The following is a 12,800-nucleotide window of genomic DNA, read 5'->3' on the forward strand; positions in this document are numbered from 1 at the left end:
CATAGGGTCAGAGGTCCAGAACCAGCTGAAGGTTTACTCTGAACACACACACAGGGGAATTAGCTCAAATGGTAGAGCGCTCGCTTAGCATGCGAGAGGTAGCGGGATCGATGCCCGCATTCTCCAACAACACTTTTAAGTCTTTGAGTTCTGGATTTCACCAGGTCAGTGAGTGGAGAACCCATTTACAATAATTACAGATCTGTCCAGACCAGAACCTGTCTGGATCCGGACCCTACAAACCAGAATCCGTCTGGATCTGGACCCTGCGGACCAGTACCACTGTGCAGTTCTGTGTGTGCTGCTGACTCCAGTCCTACTGTTCTAACTGTTGGCTGAAGTGGATGAAGATCAGACTGGAAACCTCTGATACTCACAGTTCAGTCAGACCAGTCCAGAGCACAGGGGCATGCTGGGAAACACCCCCCTCCTCCTCCTCCTCCTCTACCGTCCACAGTTAAAAACATCAGCTCCGTTCTAACTCTTCATCTTCTGCCGTCTCTCCGTTACAAACTTGCCTTATTCCTCCTCCTCCTCCTCCTCCTCTTTTCTTCAAACAGACACAGGAAATCTGCCTTCCAGCCAATCAGGGTGCCGTAGCGCTGGGAGGGGGAGGGGTCCCTAAGGGGAGGGGTCAAAGGTTCTTAAAGAGACACAGACCTGTTGCTCCTGTTCACAGAGTTCCTCCATATGGGATCGTTTTCAGCTTTAGGTCCCGTTGAACCCTGATGAACGTGAACATGTAGAGGAACCGCCCTGAACCCACAGATGGTCCAGATGGTCCATAGGGTCCACAGGGTTGGAGGTCCAGAACCAGCTGAAGGTTTACTCTGCACACCAGTGGACAGCCTTCTCACAGGGGAATTAGCTCAAATGGTAGAGCGCTCGCTTAGCATGCGAGAGGTAGCGGGATCGATGCCCGCATTCTCCAGTAACACTTTTAACCCTTTGAGTTCTGCTCATGTGGATCAGTCCAGACAGAACAAACACCAGCAGAAGAAAAATAACATTAAAGACAGAGTTCAAAACAGCAGAAAGGACCAGAGATAACACTGCAGTTATTATAATAGGAACTGCTTTAGTTTCTGTCTATGCTTTAAATACATCTCATAAGATTTTGAATAAATTTCAGAAGATGTTCATAAAGTTGATTTCATATCCTGATCCTAATTAACAGAAGTAGAATTTCCATTAATTAAATGTTAAAACTTGTCAGAAAACTCCAAACTTTTCTCTTTTTCTTTACAGTGAAAAAAGGAAAATAACGTAATGAAAATGTTTACATATGAAAACCCCCAAAAATTAAACAACATGAACTTGAAAATTCTTCTGAATCTGAACCACACTGTGCCTGGTACAGATCACAGAGAATCTACAAACACACAAACCTTTAAAAACAGGCAGAATATGAGGAAACTGACACTGGTTTATGTTCAGACACTTCACGGGGTTTGTTCAGGTTATTCACATTTTTGTTAAAAGGATCATCTGTAAACTTTGTCATATAATTTTACTTTTTTTTTTTCATTTTTTACACTAAAACAAAGAAAAATGTGTCGTTAGTATTTATCGTTTATTCTCTTCTTATTGTTCTGGTTCTGATCCACTTTAGATCATACTGGTCTGAATGTGGAACCTGAACTAAACTGATTTTCACATCATTGATTGTTCTTCAGTGTAACTTTAGTATTTTACACATTCATCCTGTGGGAGGGGTTGGACTCTGTGGGGGGTGGGGGGGTGGGGGTTGTCGGTGAACTTTGACACCTCTGACCTACTTGATACTTAAAAAATGATCCAAAACTGACTCCAAGATGGTAAAAACAGAATGAAAACCATTTAATCAGGAAGAGGAGGTTCTAGCTCGGGCCCAGTGAACCCTGATAAACATGAACATGTAGAGCACAGGTGTCAAACACGCGGCCCGGGGGCCAAATCCAGCCCACCAAAGGGTCCAGTCCTGTCCCTGGGATGAATTTGTGAAATGTAAAAATTAACAATCAAGGATTTTCAATCTAAAGTGGGTCAGAACCAGTAAAATAATATTATAATAACTGGTAAATAATGGAAAAAAAGCTATTTTTTTCTTTTTTTTTAGTGTCAAAAAAGTAAAATTACACAAAAATGTTTACATTTACAGACTGGCTTTTCACAAAAAATACAAACAACCTGAAATGTCTTCAGAGAAGTACGTAGTATTTTACCAATATTCTGTCTGTTATCAAATGTTTTTGTGTATTTGTAGATCCTCTGTGATCTGTAAGTTGTGATGCACATGTATAAATGTATATTACTGAGGTGTAATATTGTGAAAATTACACTTATTTTTCTTAAGAATTTTCAGGTTGTTCATATTGGTTCATGTTACTTTCAAGTACGGTTTGTAGATGTAAACATTTTCATTACGGAAATTGACTTTTTTCACTCAAAAACAGAGAGAAAACTTTGGAGTTGATATTATTTCTAAGTTCTTATCCTGTTGTTTACATTATTTCACTGTTTCCAGCCCACTTTATTTCATATTAGGCTAAATGTGGAACCTGAACTCAAATGAGTTTGACAGCCCTGATGTAGAGGAACAGTCCTGAACGCACAGATGGTCCACAGGGTTGGAGGTCCACAACCAGCTGAAGGTTTAAGGTGAAAACAAACAAACAAACAAACAAACAACAAACAAACAAACAACAAACAAACAAACAAACAAACAAACAAACAAACAAACAACAAACAAACAAACAAACAAACAAACAAACAAACAAACAAACACAAAGAGGGGAATTAGCTCAAATGGTAGAGTGCTCGCTTAGCATGCGAGAGGTAGCGGGATCGATGCCCACATTCTCCAACAACACTTTTAACTCTTTCAGTTCTGGATTTCACCAGGTCAGTGAGTGGAGAACCCATTTACAATAATTACAGATCTGACCAGACTAGAACCTGTCTGGATCCGGACCCTCCAAAGCAGGACCAGTCTAGATCCGGACCCTCCACACCGGAACCCGTCTGGATCCGGACCCTCCAAACCAGAACCCGTCTGGATCAGAACCCTCCAAAGCAGGACCAGTCTGGATCCGGACCCTCCAAACCGGAACCCGTCTGGATCCGGACCCTCCAAACCAGAACCCGTCTGGTTCAGAACCCTCCAAAGCAGGACCAGTCTGAATCCGGACCCTCCAAACCGGAACCCGTCTGGATCAGAACCCTCTAAAGCAGGACCAGTCTGGATCCGGACTCTCTAAAGCACAACCCGTCTGGATCCGGACCCTCCAAACCAGAACCTGTATGGATCCGAATCCTCCGGACCAGTACCGGCGTGGATCCAGACCTTCCAAACCAGAATCCGTTGCATACTTACAGGGGAATTAGCTCAAATGGTAGAGCGCTCGCTTAGCATGCGAGAGGTAGCGGGATTGATGCCTGCATTCTCCAACAACACATTTAACCCTTTGAGTTCTGCTCATGTGGATCAGTCCAGACAGAACCAACACCAGCAGAAGAAAAATAACATTAAAGACAGAGTTCAAAACAGTCTGTTTTCCACCTCAGCCACTTTATCAGGAACACAGAAAAACCTTAGTGTATTTCCACCAAAATTACCTTAAAAAACTGTCCCTCGAACAGTAAATCCACTGTGTTCGAAGGTTGTGTATCTGTTGTGTGTGGTACTCACAGGTTGTGTGTCTGTTGTGTCCAGACTGTGTAGTTGTGTGTCAAGTTCGTCCTTCTGTGTCTTCATGTCTTCAGCTTCTTCTTTCAGAGTCTCCAAGACGATCAGTTTACTGAGGAGACGACACAGCGCCTCCTGCAGACACACACAGGTGACAACACACACACAGGTAACAACACACAGGTGACAACACACAGGTAACAACACACAGGTACCACACAGAGCCCAAAGACACACACAGTGTGTTGTTACCTGTGTGTGTGTTGTCTCCTGCTGTTGTGTGTCCTCTTCTGTGTGATTGTGCATCTTCAGACTGTCTTCATCTGAAAAGAGTCACCAGGATTCACATCATTACACTGGGTTAGGGTCAAAGGTGAACTCAGGGTTAGGGTCAAAGGTGAACTCAGGGTTAGGGTCATCTCTTCCTCTCACATGCACCTTCTGTCTCATGTCCCGCCTTCGTGGCTAAAGTAAACCCACATTATTGAATTGCGTTTCTCCGGTGTTTCATTCGACCAGTGACTAACTGGTCTCCTTCGCTGTACTGAAAACGTACCGATCTGATTTTTTTTCTGTACTGTTCCACCCCTACCGATCACAGTACAATTTCTGGAGTTTTCAGATTATAAAAGGGGTGGAGTCAGTACATACGTACAGTGACAGAAATCCAACACTGAACTGGAGTCTGTGTGTGTAGTTCAGGTACAACAGCAGAGGGGGAACTGTCAGAGCAGGAGCAGCTTTATTCACCAACAGATAAAGAGTTAACAAGGATGGGATTCAAACCCAAGTGTGCAGAGCACAATGGATTAGCAGTCCATCACCTTAACCACTCGGCCACCTCGTCTGACAGGTATAGGTGGTAAACAGATTCACAGTGAGCTCATCTGTGTCAGGGTATCAGTAAATCGAATTTAAAGCCCTGTTTAAAGTCACTTCAAACACATTTATCGTCCATGTCCGACTGCACGTACACTTTTATTTGTAGTTTTATACATTTATCGTCCACAGGCTTTCACCAGGTTCTCAACAGTTCCTCCTCCAATCACTTCTGTTCAAACTTACATTTTCCCATTTTTCCCACATTTGCTAATATTCCCTCTGTTCTTCCACCACAGAATGAACACATTCACAGTACGGTGCATTCCAAACATCCACTGTTGGGACTTCATGTATCAGCCATAAACAACAGTCAGTTAAAGGGTTTGGCCTGTCAATCATCACACTACACTTCTGATCAAAATTATTAAATGTTTATACAATCTAAATCAATTGTGAATAACAATACTTTTTTTCCATCAAGTGTATTTCATTTCTTAATGCCTCTGGACATCGAATTTAATGCTTTTCAATGACATTCAAGGCCTTAATTTTCACAAAATCTATTGGATGACTTCTAATGCTTTTTACGGACCTGTGTAAACCCTGTGTGTGGACACTGATCTGACACCACGCAGACCCTTCATACCTGTCCTCCCATGTGTCCTGCAGTCGTCCACCAGGGGGCTCTGTCCAGACGATGAGGGGGAGGGGACAGACGTCAAGATGAGGCGGGCTTTTCCAATGTACGGACTCTCAGTCACAATGTCCACGGTGTCCACGGTGTTCACGGTGTCCATGGTGTCCACGGCATCTATAGCATCCACAGTGTCCACGGTGACCACGGCGTCCACGGCACCTGCAGTGTCCACGGCGTCCACAGTGTCTATGGCACCGTCCTGCTGAACAGACCAGTTCATGAGGTTAACCGTGTCCCTGGTAAACCCAAACCCAACAGCTGTTCTGATTCATCTGTGTATGATGACATTAAACAGAAATATGAGGGAAAAAAACAACTGTATTTGAATCCGACTGAAGTGTTTGGTTCAAATTAAAACAACCAGAATGAACGGCGGAAAGAGCAGTTTCACTGTTGATGGATGTGTTGTTTCATTTTCTCAGTTTGCTCTACAATGTCGGAAAACTGTGAAAAATATCCATTAGTGTTTCCTTAAATGTCTGGTTTGATCTTCGGTTAATGATGCAGAAAGTGTTGACATTTAACAAACACACAGCAGAGAATTTAAGAATTTGACTTGAATCCAAATATAGAATAGCTGACACATGAACTGGAATGAGAAGAAAAAAGAAGAAAAGGGAAGTGAATCAGAACAGAAGAAGAAGGAGAAGGAGGAGAAGACGAAAGGAGAAGAAGAAGAAGAAGGAGGAGAAGAAGAAGAAGGGGGAGAAGAAGAAGAAGAAGAAGAAGGAGAAGAAGAAGAAGGAGGAGGAGAAGAAGAAGGAGAAGAAGAAGAAGAAGAAGGAGAACAACAGGACAGTTGTACAGTGTGATTAGCGTGTTGTTGTTGTTGTTATTGTTGTTGTTGTGGTGTTGTTGTTACCATGGCGCTGCAGGTGTGCAGTGGGCGGAGTTTCCTGTCTAACTTATAGAAGGTCAGCTCCTGCTCCACATGGTACAGACGCTGAAAGGTTTGGCTTAGCTCCGCCCTTGTCTGCTCCAACTGCAAACACAACACTTTCACTGTGAAAATCCACCCCTTTGATTGAAAGCCACGCCCCTTTCACAAACAGATACCACTGGCGCCAATGGGACGTTTCACAAGCACACAAACCTGAAACAGTCGGGGGGAACGAGGCATGATGGGAGAATGAAGTGAGTGAATACCACACATAATATTAGGTGAGTCCAGCTCCTCCTACTCTCCTCCCACCGCAGTGCGTGCTGAAGGGGTGGAGTTACCAGCTGAGTCTTGGCGTGCAGCTCCTGCTCCAGCTCTTTGCGATTACGTCGGTGTGTGTGGGTGTGGTCGGTCACCACTGGGTTTGTCTCCTCCTGCTGGTGGAGCCAGGTTATGGCGTCCCTCTGCAGGCTGCTCTGCTCTGATTGGCCGAGGTTGACTTCCCTCTGCAGGCCGCTCTGCTCTGACTGCCGTTGACCTGTCTGGCCGGCGTTGACCTTGTTCTCCGGCTCCCCTGGGAAAAGGCGTGTTTTTATTTTTCTGCGTCTGGTTTCATCCTCGTCGTAAATCAGTGTTTATCAGCTTAACTGTTGACAGACGTCTGTACCGGTATGGAAAGGCTGCTGGGCGTGTCCTGTCTCCTCCTCTGTGATTGGCTGTTGGTCCAGACTGGTCAGAGTCCGGATGTGGTACAACAGGAAGAGGCGGGAGTGAGGCAGGGAGGAGGCAGGGCTTCCTGACACAGACAGCTGTGATAGGCTGCTCAGAGAACGCAGTCTGGAGACCTCATACAGCCGTAGGTCCAACAAACAAACAAACACATAAACAAACAAACACATAAACAAACACACAAACACATAAACAAACACACACAAAAAACACAAACACATAAACACATAAACAAACACACACACAAAAAAAAAAACACAAACACAAAAAAACACAAACAAACAAACAAACACACACATAAACACACAAACAAACCCATGCATCAGTTTTGTACACCTGTGAACACACTGACCCTTCAGTTTGTTTTTGTCCTTGTTGTGTTTGAACTCCTGACCTTCAGGTTTAATTTACTGTGACCAACATTAAATACAAGATGATCTGAGGAGGAACACAAAACAACAACAAAACAACAACAAAACAACAACGAAACAACAACGAAACCAACCAAACACACTGTGGAGTTCACCCTCTCTGTCTAAGAATACAGATCAGGATAATGTCCAGTATTTACACTGAACTCACTTCAGTTCCATGTGATGTAAGGACTTTGAAGTCAGTGAAATAAAACCACAAACTAAACCAGTCCAAACCCAGTCCAGACCAGGATGGGCTGAACCCAGTCCAGACCAGGATGGGCTGAACTCACCGAGGTGATGAGGTCCTGCTGGAGATGCAGAGTCCTCCCCAACCACAAGGGGACGCTGTCCATCCTGTTGGAGGACAGGTTCAGGTACTGCAGACTGGACATGTCCAACAACAAACATCTACACAAACATCTACTGTCCTCTGATTGGACGGTCTTCTGTCCTCTATGTCCTCTGATTGGACAGTGTAGTGGACTTACCGGATGTGGCTGTGGTCCAGCTCCAGGTGTCGGATCCGGGTCAGGGTGCTGAGCTGGTCCATCCTCTGGATCTGGTTCAGGTTCTGGACCTGCAGACGTTGACGGCCGTGAAGGTTCTCTATGAACTGAGACACAGGGTCCAGTGGACCAGGGTAAGGGTTATACCGGGTCAGGACAGGGTCCACTCAGTCCTGGATCCAGGTCTCTGAGACAGACTACAGTGTGAAGTGGATCAGCAATCTGGTTCAAACCTGGATGTGCGGTTCTCCGGCTGAAGGAGACCGGTTCAGAGAATGGATCAGATCCACAGTTGGACATCTGGTCCAGTTCAGCAGCAGCTCCTCAGTAATGGGTCTCATCCCTGAACAGAACCAGGACTCAGAACCAGAACTGTAAACTAGTTGTGGTTTTGTCAGTTAAATCAGTCTAGTAACAGTTACCACCAGTAGAACCAGGACCTCTGTTACCATGGTAACACTCAGACACTAGTCTAATGTGTGGTTTCTAATGTTGGTGAAGGACTGACGAAACCAGATCAGACCAGTACCTGAACCTCCTCTGGACCCTAGACCATCTGATCCCCCCGCATCCACCTGGTCCTCCATGATGTCTGTGGACAAACAAAAGACCTGATACAGGACCAGGACCAGGACCAGGACCAGGACCGGCAGATCCTGTCATTAATGGAGACAGTCTGACACAGTTGTACTGGTTTCATTCAGTGTTTGTGTCGTTCTGTGATTCTGTTTGATGTTTTTGGTCTAAAGTGTTGGAGTGTTCTGAACCTGCAGTTTGTGGAACATGTTGTTTCACTGATGAACACATAATGGTGACTTCAAGTGTTTTCTGCTCTAAATGTTGACATCATTACTGGACATAATTTACATGTTAATAGTTTCATACATGCATAAAAACCACCAGCTGGACTCACTTGGACCAAAATGACCCAAAACACATAGAAACTGAATTCAACCATACATTTGTACTTATTAACTGTGTACAAATTCTAATTTATCCCAATTTGCCAGCTTCTGAGCTCTGACTTTGATAAAACTTCATAAAAATGAGACTTTGAAGGACCCGGTCATGTTTTAGTTCAGATTTAATGGAGCTTAACCTTTGAAACTGTTCTTTAACCTAAACTCTGCTAGCTAGCGTTAGCCTGTTAGCCACTCAGCTGGGTTACCATGGAAACCCAGACTCTAACGCGGTAAATTTAAACCGGTTTAGATTCACATGTGGTTAATTTCTAACCCGGTTTGACCCGGGACAGTCCGGACTGACCTGCTGCCTGCGGAGGAGCCGGACCGGCGGTAACCCCTGTGTGTCCGGTGGGTCAGTTAGCCGGTTCCACAGAGTTAATCCTCCGTCTCCATGGAAACGCACGGACACAGACGCATTAACGGCCGCAGGTTGTGTCGGGAAAAAAAGAGCCGCAATCCCGGAAACACGACACAAGGTTCATATAATCGGAAATAATCAATCAATTAATTAAAAAAAAAAAAAAAATCAATCAGTAGCTTCACGAAGAAAAAATATTAACACAGTCTGATGGATGTTACCTTCACGGTCCCGTCAGAAGGTCGTAGTTTGAAAAGTCACTGTACATGTACATGAAGAAATGAGGAACATAAATATAATAAATACAACACACAGCGGAAACGTGTCTCCTTTACACTTTACTTTCATATATTTACATCTGTACGTAGTCTGAAATATGAAACGACACTCTTTATATATCGTTGCGTCTTTTCAGATTACCATGAAGGTAACAGTGGTGGAGATTCAAAGGCAGTGACAGTTCTGTTTTCATCTGTTCTTTGGCTTTGGGGAGGGGGGGGGGGGGGCTGCTTTTCAAATGGGACTATCATATATCTAAAACTGCATATGAAGCTGTCATAAGTGTTGCATTAATGGAGAATGGCGTTTCCTCATAATTTCAGTCCACATGGCGCCACCCTGTGGAAAAATAGAGCTATTACAACCAACAGGAAAACCCTGGGATGAGAAAAAAAAAAAAAAAAAAAATTAGTCCGGATTTATTAAATAAGGAAGGAATGTTTTTCGAATTTACAGAATTTACATTAAATGTAATCTAAATTGCACAAAGATGGAATATACTAAAATCTGTAAAGCAGTACCGAACCCTTTACTGAACCGGAAACAAAATGTTTAATATTATTCTACAGATATTCAAATTAATCTGCCGACTTTACAGATCACCCAAAACCCTTTAAATTTTAACAAATGTGGTAATAAAAACAATTAACAAACTGCTCAAGGAATATTTATTACATGATTATAATAATCATTGAGAGTCTGGTTTATTCCAACTCTAAATGTAAAGTGTCATGAGATAACTTTTGTTACGATTTGGAGCTATATGAATAAAATTTGATTGATTGATTGATTGATTGATTGATTGAATAACAATGATTTTAATGCAAATATTTTCACGTAATTTTTATTTTATTTTATTTTATTTTTTTTATTTTTTTGCACTAAAACGGTAACAAAAATTTGTCATAGTTGTCATTATTTATAGGTCATTATGTTATTGAGTCTAACTAATAATAATAATAATAATAATAATAATAATAATAATAATAATAATATGGTCCGTTTTCTGTATTTTTTTCCACTCAGTCCACGTGGCATGCCTCCACCCGTCTCGTCCACAGGGGGCGCCCTCCTGCTCGGCGCGGGGCATTCTGGGTCAGAGGAGGCTGTCGAGGAGTTGATCCGTTGTTGCTCTTGACGGGCGGATACCGAACCGGGACTCTACAGGGCGGGATTGACCGTGAGCTGCAGCCGTCGAAGTGCCTTCAGCCATGGGCCACGGAGACCTGATGAGCCAGGCGGAGGATGTAGCGGACCAGGTGAGCCCCTGCAAGCCGGAGACGCGCACTCTGAGCCGGCCACAGAGAGAGGAAGGAGCCGTTGCGGTCCGGAGGTCGGAACCCGGTAGTGTGTAGAACCTCCTGTGGTTCCGTGTTCGGTTCGGACTGAAACCAGATTAAATGGGTTTGATTTGAACAGAGTCCTGTTTAATTCCGTCTGACTCAGACTGGGTTTCAGGTAAATTCACCTGAAATGGTCTGACCCAGGACACATGGACCGGCTCATGTCCGAACCCAGATGGAGGTTCTTCTGGGTTCTGGACCCGCGGGTTGATCAGAACCACATCCGGACTATCCTGGACCTCATGTGGAAACCGCCCAAACCTGGTGAAGTTTGTCCAGGTTTATGTTCCATTCAACAGTAGAACCGGGGTCACAGTGGACCGGGTCGGCTGGTTCGGTTTAATCCGTGGGTGGGTTCGGTTCGGACAGTTTAACGGTAAATCCACTGTTTTTAACGGGGTCCGCTTTAACGCGTCTAACGGAAATGAGACGTTTTAGCCGGGTTCAAGTTAGACCCAGATGGGTTAATGTAGGTCCGGTCCGGTCCGGTTCCAGTTCAGTCTGGGTTCAGGAAGCACTGACCTGCTGCCACATCCACAGTCTGAGACCGGGTCCTGAGACCAGATCAGAACCTGGACCAGATGAACTCAGACCGGAACTCAGACCTGAACCAAGACCAGATGAACTCAGGTCAAATACATTTGGACCCTCTGGACCCGGTCCAGTCCTAGGTTTCAGATAACCAGGGCTAATGGTGTGGACTTGAACTGAGCTCAGACTCTGGATCTGGATCTTCCTGGACCACATCTAGTCCAGGTCTGAATGGGATCTGGATTCATGTGTCAGATGTTTGTTGTTTGTTCTGGGTGGTTCTTCTGGGTTCTACTGGACTGGTCTGGTCTGGACTGGTCTGGTCTGGACTGTTCTAGACTGGTCTGGTTCAGCTCTGTTTGTAACCCGTTCTTCAGTTCTAACTCATTTGTTTTTATTCCATATTTTTCATCCTCATCAACAGATCAATTCTGTTCATGTCTGGACCTGTCTAATATCTGGACCAGTTTGGTCTGGTCTAATATCTGATGGAACCAGACCAAAGCACATGATGATTTTCAAGATGAAGATTAGTCTGAATTATTCATACATTTGTCTCCTCCTCTTCTTCCTCTTCCTCCTCCTCCTCTTCCTCCTCCTCCTCCTCCTCCTCTTCTTCCTTCTCTTCCTCCTCCTCTTCTTCCTTCTCTTCCTCCTCCCCCTCCTGTTCTTCCTCCTCTTCCTCCTCCCCCTCCTCCTCCTCCTCTTCTTCCTCCTCTTCCACCTCTTCCTCCTCTTCTTCCTCCTCCTCCTCTTCCTCCTCTTCTTCCTCCTCTTCCTCTTCCTCCTCTTCTTCCTCCTCCTCCTCTTCTTCCTTCTCTTCCTCCTCCACTTTCTCCTCCCCCTCCTGTTCTTCCTCCTCCCCCTCCTCCTCCTCCTCTTCTTCCTCCTCTTCCACCTCTTCTTCCTCTTCCTCCTCCTCCTCTTCCTCCTCCTCCTCCTCCAGTTCCTCCGTCTTACCAAACACTACCTCCCCCATGTTGCTCGTCTCTGTCTGGTCAGTACTTTCCTGGAGGACGGCGTTCGGATGTGGTTCCAGTGGGCGGAGCAAAGCGAGTACATCGACTCCACCTGGGGCTGTGGACGCTTCCTGGCCGGCGTCTTCGTCCTGCTCAACCTGCTGGGGCAGCTGGGTAATGGTTACACTGTTCTACTGCCTGGTGACCTTTGACCTGCCTGGTGACCTTTAACCTGCCTGGTGACCTTTGACCTGCGTGGTGACCTTTCACCTGCATGGTGACCTTTGACCTCTGTTTTTGACCAGGACCACAAACACCTTCTGTTAATGAGACCAACAGGAAGACTCCAGGAAGTACTCACATCCTGATCTGAAAACATCGACCACAACACTTAAACAGGCCCTTAGGGAGACCTGGTCTGGACCTGGACCTGGACCTGGACCTGGACCTGGACCTGGACCTGGACCTGGTCCTCGTCCTGGTTCTAGTTCTGGTTCCGGTTCCTCTCTGATGATGTTCTGTTTGTCTTCTCAGGAGGTTGTGTGTTGATCCTGAGCAGGAACTTCGTCCAGTACGCCTGCTTCGCCCTGTTCGGCATCATCAGCCTCCAGGTACACACAATGCATGGCAACACGGCAATGCAATGAC

At 45.1% G+C, this 12,800-nt stretch overlaps 2 protein-coding genes and 3 non-coding genes across 5 annotated transcripts in view; 3 read left to right on the forward strand and 2 right to left on the reverse strand.

Moving 5' to 3' along the window:
• The window catches only part of cntrl (centriolin), a 36,423-nt gene extending 27,278 nt beyond the window's left edge, over positions 1-9,145 (reverse strand). Inside the window, exons 1-12 of the mRNA XM_030143476.1 lie at positions 8,984-9,145; positions 8,247-8,309; positions 7,951-8,060; positions 7,700-7,824; positions 7,503-7,565; positions 6,734-6,921; positions 6,408-6,640; positions 6,049-6,168; positions 5,352-5,388; positions 5,136-5,243; positions 3,920-3,990; positions 3,671-3,802 (exon numbers count right to left, since the gene is read on the reverse strand). Coding sequence (XP_029999336.1) covers positions 3,671-3,802; positions 3,920-3,990; positions 5,136-5,243; positions 5,352-5,388; positions 6,049-6,168; positions 6,408-6,640; positions 6,734-6,921; positions 7,503-7,565; positions 7,700-7,824; positions 7,951-8,060; positions 8,247-8,304 — 1,245 coding nt within the window. The 5' untranslated portion in view covers positions 8,305-8,309; positions 8,984-9,145. The remainder of the gene's footprint in view (positions 1-3,670; positions 3,803-3,919; positions 3,991-5,135; positions 5,244-5,351; positions 5,389-6,048; positions 6,169-6,407; positions 6,641-6,733; positions 6,922-7,502; positions 7,566-7,699; positions 7,825-7,950; positions 8,061-8,246; positions 8,310-8,983) is intronic.
• Positions 54-126, forward strand: trnaa-agc (transfer RNA alanine (anticodon AGC)). Its single transcript has one exon. It is a non-coding gene; the product is annotated as a tRNA-Ala (tRNA).
• Positions 859-931, forward strand: trnaa-agc (transfer RNA alanine (anticodon AGC)). The gene has a single exon. It is a non-coding gene; the product is annotated as a tRNA-Ala (tRNA).
• On the reverse strand, positions 4,433-4,514 carry trnas-gcu (transfer RNA serine (anticodon GCU)). The gene has a single exon. It is a non-coding gene; the product is annotated as a tRNA-Ser (tRNA).
• A 1,254-nt stretch (positions 9,146-10,399) lies between the features above and the next one.
• On the forward strand, positions 10,400-12,799 carry surf4l (surfeit 4, like). Its single transcript, XM_030143148.1, has 3 exons — positions 10,400-10,578; positions 12,140-12,326; positions 12,687-12,799. The coding sequence occupies exons 1-3, from the start codon at positions 10,531-10,533 to the stop codon at positions 12,797-12,799; spliced, it is 348 nt and encodes a 115-aa protein (XP_029999008.1). The 5' UTR covers positions 10,400-10,530.
• Position 12,800: the final 1 nt, after the last annotated feature.

Source organism: Sphaeramia orbicularis, chromosome 9, assembly GCF_902148855.1.
Source record: "Sphaeramia orbicularis chromosome 9, fSphaOr1.1, whole genome shotgun sequence".
Classification (NCBI taxonomy): Eukaryota; Metazoa; Chordata; class Actinopteri; order Kurtiformes; family Apogonidae; genus Sphaeramia; species Sphaeramia orbicularis.